Raw genomic sequence first — 8,718 nt, forward strand, 5'->3', positions numbered from 1 at the left:
TTTAAGTTAATCCAAAATTTTTCAGCTTTAGTGCAGATTTTCAGATTTAGTGTAAAACTGGGATAAGTAAAAATGATGATTGGGATGAAGATGACGATGACTTATTTGCCTGCATTAGCACACATGAAATCTTAGATCAAAACGAGAAGATCAATATTAATAAAAATGATAAGTTTCCCAATATATCTAAGTTTCAAGCAAATAAGCAAATAACCCAAGGTATGGATTCCTCACCCTTTTTTGATGCTTATTTTTATAATTTGTTTTTTATTTCTGCACGTTTTCAAACAGCGTGCAGAAAAGTGGAAGTGATGGTGATGAGGATAACTTGCTTTGTATAAAAAATAAATTGTTTCGAAAAAGCAAAGCATGCTATCGGAGAAAAAAGCTTTTAATACATCTTCAACAAGCAGGAAAGAAGAAGTAGTAATAGTAGTAGAAGAACTGGCCTTTCCTGTTGCTGTATATTAATTTATATAATTTATATTTAACTATAAACAGCTTTATTTATATAATAGCTTTAGTATACATTTAAAATACTTTACTAATATATATAAATTTTAACAGGGATAAACCTCTGTTAAAATGCAAAGCCGTCGGGAAAGTAGTGAAAACTTTCTTGTTGTCTTTTCTACCTTTTTTCGTTTAAAATAATATATAAAATATACAAGGCCTTGTCATATATTTTATCTCTGTTCAACACTTTCTCTTACTTTTTAATATTTGCATTTGGCTGCATCAGTCTAATTGCATCTAAGCGTTGTCAGTTAGACCAATACGTGGCCATCTATTAGTTGATATTCTTTTCACGTGCAAGCCGTTAGGGGGCTACATAATTAAGTGTTATTCCTATTTTCGAGTTGGAACTACAACTTTGGCGACTTTTTACAAAACTTTATGGGAATTTACAAATCATATGGTTTGCACGTAAAACACAAATAAAGCAAAAAGAAAAAAACGCACAACACGCATTAAAGGCAATTTATTTTAAAATTTTAAAAGTTATCTAATTTATGTGTATCTTGCACTTTTTTTGTATTATGCGATATACAATTTGGGTTTACACTATGTATTATTTGAAACTATTGATATGAAAAACAAGCTATGAAGACCATTTATTTTCAAGCTGAAATGCATTCATCAAATTGTTTTCAAAAACATTAATGGATGGTAGTTTTCAAATTATGAATCAGTTAATACATAAATATACCTCATATATATATGTATCGACATATACATAATAAAAATCGCCTTTATCACTAATCAATAAATAAGCGTGTTTCTTTGTATATTAACTTTCTTATTGCTATTTTTTATAAATTTATTGTTTACATTTGAGTTGATTTCCTTATTTTTGGCTTTAAACTTATATGTTTTTGTTTACATTTTCCCGTAGCACGGCTGACGTGCTTACCGCTTGGGGGCTTTTAAGCCAAAAATGAAAATGACGCCTCATTGTGTCGGCCCGCAAAGAGAAAAATACATGCAAAATCATATCATTTGTCAATTCCCATAAGGCTTCGTAAACGTGATAGAAAGATCGATAAACAATTATAAAGTAATCGATAGTTAGAAATCTAAACAACACCTTTGGATGGATTATAGTAAGCTACCATAGCTAAGTATTTTAGTTTAGTACGGTTATATATCTGGTATTTAAGCATAAACAATAAACTTTGTTATATACTTAATAATCGTGACTTCATGAATATTTTTTTCGGGTTAATAAAAAATAGGGACGTCTATTAGACGGCAACGTCTTAACATAACTCTCTACTTTGTTTCCATATATTAATCTATTTTATATTTTGAGCAAAAAATAGGAGAAGCTTCGAATTTTCTCTACAATATACTAACAGAATTAAATTGTAACAAAATTCGTTTGATTACAAATTGAAGCGATGACAAAATTATCTAACTTCCCATAGGTTAGATTGAGCGGTTTTTTTGGAAAAGGCATGATAACTCTACGATTGGTTTTTGGTTATTTGTGGATTGTATGGATTTTATAAAAATGTATTTTATGGAGTATGGCAACTCTTTAATTCTTGGTAGGCTTAGGAAATATTTGCAGACTTGTAAAAATTTTCAATCGTTAAAAAATCAAAGAGGAATTAATTGCGATTAAATAACTGGACATGTTAACTGTAATTTTAAAATTTTAAAAAATCGTAGTCCAGCTTTGGTTAATTTTTACTTTATAGCCAGTATATATGTTCGTATATGTTTGTACGTGTATGTTAGAAGTGTGTTAAAACCATGAAAGTTGATATGACAAAAGTAAAAAAGGGCTCTTCGGAGTTGACGCCTGAATGTCTTCATTTAATAAATGAGATATCTCAATGTAATAGTTCCGTCGAACTGTTAAACTTTCTAGAAAAGGTAAAAGTATGGGTCTACGGTAAATGCGAATTATACCATTGGATTAACACATTGGATAGATTCGATGGTATTTTAGAAGAAGCTGCGAAACCTGTTAATGGCAACGAGCATATTTTGCAATGTGACGTCTCATTCTCTGACCAGGTAAAGTTTTTTCTATTTAATTGGAAAAATCATGTCAACCTTAACATTTATAGGTTAATTACTTATTCTATTTTCCTAATTTGGTTCTTATTTTATAATTATTAAAACTAAATTACTTTGCAAAGCTGCATTAATACTTCCATTTTTTTTTTTTTATTTTTTTTTAATATATTTCAAGGATGTGCGTTTGTTACTTTCCGTACTACATTTTACAACGCTCTTGATAGAGCATTCATTTTCTCGGCATCTATATAACTCTATTGAGCATCTTACAGAGTTATTATCATCTGGAAATATGGATATCGTGCTAGCGATATTAAACCTACTCTATATGTTTTCAAAACGCAGCAATTTCATTCCTCGTCTATCCTTGGCTAAGAAGGATATTTTACTGCGAAAACTTTTTAATATTGCTGAAGTAAAATATATAAATTTTTTATATATATATATATATATATGCGTGAACTAATGTCTTTATATTTTTATTTTAGAGATGGGGTGATCCAAATAATGGTCTATCCTTAATTGACTGTTGCCTTAGGAAACCAAAAGATGAGTTTCTTAATCAATTATTTATCGAATATGTCAATGAAAAGGGCCAAAGGGTAGTTTTGGAGATACCAAACATGAAGTCACTTTGCCAAAAATATTCTTCCAGTGAAGTAGTAAAAATACTTTGCGAAGGCATACCGAATCCGCCTGAAGAAGTTAAGGTAATCTATGCAGAATATAACAATTTGCTATCGTTGCTTAGGCCATCGCATAAATTATTTCAAACCGTTATTGCAACTCGCAGGTGCTAAAGATGTTTATTAAGAGAAAAGTTCGTAAGAATTTCAATGAAAATTGTTTATTTCCATATTTTGTTGTTGTCACAAAATAGTTATATCCTTCAAAATAATTTACTTTCAATTTTACTTTCTAGCTTGTTCACTGAAATATAAACTAGCTGGGAAATGTGGTATTCACTTATGAGTGGTTTTATCAATTAGAAGAATCATATCTAATGCTAAGTAACATTTTTGTGAACCCATTTTCCAAATTTACTTTTTAATAAGTTTTTTGGCTACTTAGCTTGCTCCTTCATTCAGTCCTCTGAATTGAATCAAATGGCTTCTTAAATTTTTGCACTCATATTTGTATATATATTTCATTTTAATTAAGATATGAAAATTTTAGGTGCACATTTAAATGCACAGGCAAACCATTTTTGATAAGTCTTCAATAGTTTAATAAATGTCTTAAAACATTAAAAGCCCGATTTTTAATCGTCAATAAAGTGCTACATAATAACTTAAGCTACTATGGCACATTTTAAAAAATTTCAATTGCAAAGAACATTCTAGTCCTGACGTAAAGGACAGCGAACTTTTAGATCTCAATTTCCCGTTTCATCGACATCACAGAACCACTCACATTGTTCAAACACGAAAACAATCTTTTTCATTTTTTACTTACTTACAAGTAAAGCCGATTATCCAAAAAACTGCATTTCCACTTTATAATAAGAAAGCAACTTTTGGTGTTTGATTTTGGACATATTTCCAATGTTACAAAATCCAACCTTGTAATAAAGATAAAAGTAATAAATCTCTTAGTTTGGTTTGACTTTGTTTCGGTTGTCCCACTTTCAATATTAAAAGCTGCTATCTCTACGTATATAAAATTGTTGAAGGAAATAAAGAGAAATCTTTGAACATTTTTCCATCATAGGGCGAAATCGTTAGCAAACATCAACCAATATAACTGAGTACTTATTGTCATTGTCATGATTTTCACATCTAATATTATGAACTTTAATATATTTAGATGCGTATTGCCCACAGAGTCAGATTAGTCTCTGGATTTAGAAATATGAAACTCCGACTTCAATTTGTTCAAGCTCGTCTACAAGCAATTTCAGTTCTTATATATTCTAATGCGCTTCAAGATAATGTGGAAAGAGTTCTTTACACTGGAATTGGAGAAGAACTTTGCGAGTTGATTGATCGTCAAGACAAGCATTTAATAGACATACGTGCAGCTGTTCTAAGGACGCTTACGTCAATGTTACATTTTGACCGTAATCCAAATATTCCCAGGTATATTATAATAATTTCTCTAGCTATAGGCGATTTCTTATATCCTATTTGTAAAAATTTTTTTAAGACCCGGATCGAGATTATCAAAAATAATATATTATACCGGGGCAGAAAGGCAGACGGGAATGTTACCACGATTAGTGAAAGACTGCATTTCTAATTTGACTAGTGATGTTGAAAATTATAATTATCCGTTAGCATTGGCCACGTCTCTATTTAGCCTATTATATCATTTGGCTAGTTATGAATCCGGGGGACAAGCTCTCATAAAAAGTGGTATGATGCAGTCACTTTTGCGAGTAATAAGTTGGACTGGCGTTGATCTTGAGCACATTACCTTCGTTACTCGAGCTGTTCGAGTTATTGACCTTATAACTAATATTGACATTGCTAAATTTCATCAAAATAATGGAATAAATATTTTTATCGATCGACTGGAAAAAGAGGTATCTATATGTCGTGAAGTCATAACTAGGGAACTTGTAAAAAGTCAATCTGATGATACCGTTGACGAGATTTCCAACCCGAAAGGTATATTTACATAATTAAATAATATTTTAGATGTTGACGCGACCATTCTTGCTTACCTTTTTCTTTTAGAATTAGACCATGAAAGTGATGATTCAAGTAATTCTGTTCGCATGGATTCTAAATGCTCTGCCGTAGCTGATAAAAATGAATATCCAGAATATAGTAGTTACGCAAAATCATCCAAAGAGCGTTTAAGTAATAAATTCGTTATAACACGGAACACGAAATCAAATAAGATTGCTTGCGTTACACAAAGGGCAGCGCTTCTAAAGTCCATATTAAACTTTGTTAAGAAGTCTATACAAGATCATGCACACTTTAATGGAACCCGCAATATAATGGAAACAAGTTTACCAAATTCTTTGCATCATATTATCTTCAATGCCGAATTTTATGGTCCTTCTCTATTCTTACTGGCTACTGACGTTATAATTGTCTATGTTTTTAATGAACCCTCTTTACTTTCCTCTTTGCAAGACTCGGGCCTAACAAAAGTAATATTACAAAGCCTACTAGAAAAGGAGGTACCAGCCACTAGAGAAGTTTTAGCTTCATTACCAAACGTCTTTTCTGCACTCTGCTTAAACGAAAGAGGTTTAATGGAGTTTATGTCGTATAATCCGTTTGATAAGCTATTGAAAGTTCTATTGTCGCCAGATTATTTAGTTGCTATGCGTAGACGCCGCTCATCAGATCCTTTAGGAGATACATCAACCAATTTAGGAAATGCGATGGACGATTTAATGAAACATCATCCATATTTAAGAACGGATGCAACCGAAGCGATTGTTCGTTTGCTCAATGAATTAGTGCGTTTAGGTTCAGATATAAACTATATATGTTGGCGTGCTAACAAAGACAATAATGCGAATTGCGGCTACAATAAGGTCAATATAACGGGCGATGCCAATCATACTGAAACTGCCCGCAGTTCAAATAATTTTAGCAATACCCCCGACGCGGAAGACAACGGCAATGACAGCAGTGGAGATGATGATGAAGATGACGATGAGGTATCATCTGTGTCTCAGCAGCAAACTCAAACAAGTCAAATTCCAGAAGCGTGCATGCCGCACGGAGCTTCAACGAAAATTGTCGAAAGAGAGCCAATTCCGTTAATCGACTATATCTTAAACGTTATGAAATTTATTGAGGCTATTTTTAGCAACAGCTCAAATGGTGAAAACTGTAGAGAATTTGTTCTTTACGGTGGTCTAAAGCCATTGCTACAATTGCTTTCTCTACCAAATTTGCCCGTTGACTCGCCAATTTCAACTACGGCACTGGCTGTAGCTAATGTCGCCAAATCTATTCTGAACGTATCTCATGAAACAAAAGTTATCGATATTTCGTTACAGCAACTGCTGGAAATTGTTGATCAGTTAGAGCCACTCATTTTACAATTCGATTTTCCTAACGGAAGTATTCTTTTCCGCGAACTATTATCGTGCCCGAATGTTAACGAAGGATTTTCGAATGCTGAGTTTACTCCTTTACTACATAAAATGAGTGCCGTACATGGTTATGTTGTAATGCTTGTGCATCTATGTCGAAATGCTTCAAACGATATGCGTTCAATATTGCTAAGGCAATGGGGAAGCGAAGCTGATATTGGCCTACGCCTATTACAAAAATTGGTAAAATTGTATATATCACTAGTTTGGGAAAGTACAATACTCCTAAATATGTGTTCTGAAGAATCGCTTAATCAAACAGCTTTATCGTTCAGCTGGAGCAATATGATGTCATTTCCGATAGAGGTTGAAAGGAAAAATGCAACGCATACAAAAAGTAACAGTGATGAAGCACGAACGCCCGACGATCATCAAAATGCGTTAAAAAGCAAGGTAAATAATGCACAAATTTTTTTTTTGTTTTTTTTTTTTTTGCCCAAAGTACCGCATGTTAATATTTTCTATTCGTTCGATCGATTACGCTTTTCTCACTAATATCAAATAAGAAGAAAATTGAAAATTATCTTTAGCTTATATTACAACCTATATAAACATTTTTTTTTTTTTTTTTTGTCCATTTTAATGATAATGAGCGACTTGATAGCATTTGAAATACTAATCCTTTTGGTGGTGGTAAGTTTCAGTCGTATCGTATTTTGCGTTGGGAACAATAATCGTTTATGTTACCCATCGAGTTTAACAAAAGATGCTTCGGGTTCAATTAAAACAAAAAAAAATCTTGTCGCATTCCTTTCAGTTATACGGCTTTGTTTTATTTTTAATAATAATGAAAGAAATTTTTATGAGTCATGTCTGTCAGCCCCTCATTAAATATTCTGCATTCTGCGTTGTATGAGAAAACAAAAAAATGTGTTCTTATAGCAAATTTTATCGAAATATCTCGGAAAATCGCGACCTATAGTTGCACACCTTGTACACACCTTATACCACAAATGATGTGGGAGTATAAAAATTGTAAGAAGGTATTATTAATTGGATCTAAATTTTCTTTGCTTATTTTATTTATTTATTTTTTTTAATTGAAGTAGAAGAAAGCATGCAAAACCCCTAACAGTATATTTATATAAGTGCGTATACATATATATATATATATATAGAGTTATTTGAAATTTTTCAGGTAAAGCTGGAAGATCAACTTCGGTGCACGAAATGCCTTTTAGCAGCCTCATCTCGCTTAGGACGAGCATTGGCCGAATTATTTGGAACTCTTGTAAAATTATCGGTTGGGTCACCGCAATCGCGTCCAAGACGTGTACATGACTTTGTTACAAATATATCATCTAGTAAATATCCAACTCCCGAGGCTAGATCCATAGCCCGAGTTTTGAGTTCAATATTAGTGAATGGTTTTTGTCATGAAAATTTAAAATCGAAACCGGCTGCTAAATTGAAGCTCACATTTTTAATTTGTTCGGTTGGTTTTACTGGACCAATGCTCTTTGACGATAAGAGGAATGCATTCCATTTGATGATATCGCAATTTTATCAGCAAAACGGAATAAAAGCATTTTTTGAAATGTTTTACTGGGCATTATCAATAAATAATAGTCCATATAATATGACCGTTGAAAAGACATTGACAATTGAAAATATACTTGAAGATTGTCCCGATGATAATTGTGAATTTCCCGAAGGTTCGGGTGAATTTTTATACGCATGGTTACAGCTGCTTGAGAAGATGGTCAATCCTACCGGTATATTGGATTCGCCTTATGAAGTGTCACCGCAAGCTGGTCAAGATGCAAACGCAATACAATTCGAACCAATATTTTATCTTATACAAGTGCATAATTTCGCAATACATGCCGTGAGACGGCTTTGGAATAGGGAACCAATTGCAAATTATGGAATTTTGATGACAACCACAATAATGACTATTTTAAAGCACATAGTAAAACCACAAAACTTTTTCCAAGAGCAATTTCAAGCCCGTATCAATGAAATTCATAATAAGAATCAAACTATAAAAAAACATTTGGAATTTGAATATTATAAAGAAGGTAAATTTATTAGCCCTACTAAACTAAGCACCTGCATTAAACTTGCAGATATTTGCACTGTGTGTGTGTGTGTGTGTGTGTGTGTGTGTGTGTGTGTGTGTGTGT

At 32.4% G+C, this 8,718-nt stretch overlaps 1 protein-coding gene across 1 annotated transcript in view; it reads left to right on the top strand.

Annotated features, from left to right (window-relative positions):
• The first annotated feature begins 2,194 nt into the window (after nucleotides 1–2,194).
• LOC119645086 (E3 ubiquitin-protein ligase HUWE1) overlaps nucleotides 2,195–8,718 on the top strand; it is a 25,172-nt gene continuing 18,648 nt past the window's right edge. Inside the window, exons 1-7 of the mRNA XM_038044981.1 lie at nucleotides 2,195–2,526; nucleotides 2,705–2,944; nucleotides 3,018–3,239; nucleotides 4,336–4,607; nucleotides 4,675–5,138; nucleotides 5,208–6,985; nucleotides 7,731–8,613. Coding sequence (XP_037900909.1) covers nucleotides 2,260–2,526; nucleotides 2,705–2,944; nucleotides 3,018–3,239; nucleotides 4,336–4,607; nucleotides 4,675–5,138; nucleotides 5,208–6,985; nucleotides 7,731–8,613 — 4,126 coding nt within the window. The 5' untranslated portion in view covers nucleotides 2,195–2,259. The remainder of the gene's footprint in view (nucleotides 2,527–2,704; nucleotides 2,945–3,017; nucleotides 3,240–4,335; nucleotides 4,608–4,674; nucleotides 5,139–5,207; nucleotides 6,986–7,730; nucleotides 8,614–8,718) is intronic.

The sequence above is a fragment of the Glossina fuscipes genome, unplaced genomic scaffold, assembly GCF_014805625.2.
Source record: "Glossina fuscipes isolate IAEA_lab_2018 unplaced genomic scaffold, Yale_Gfus_2 0, whole genome shotgun sequence".
In the NCBI taxonomy this organism is placed as follows: domain Eukaryota; kingdom Metazoa; phylum Arthropoda; class Insecta; order Diptera; family Glossinidae; genus Glossina; species Glossina fuscipes.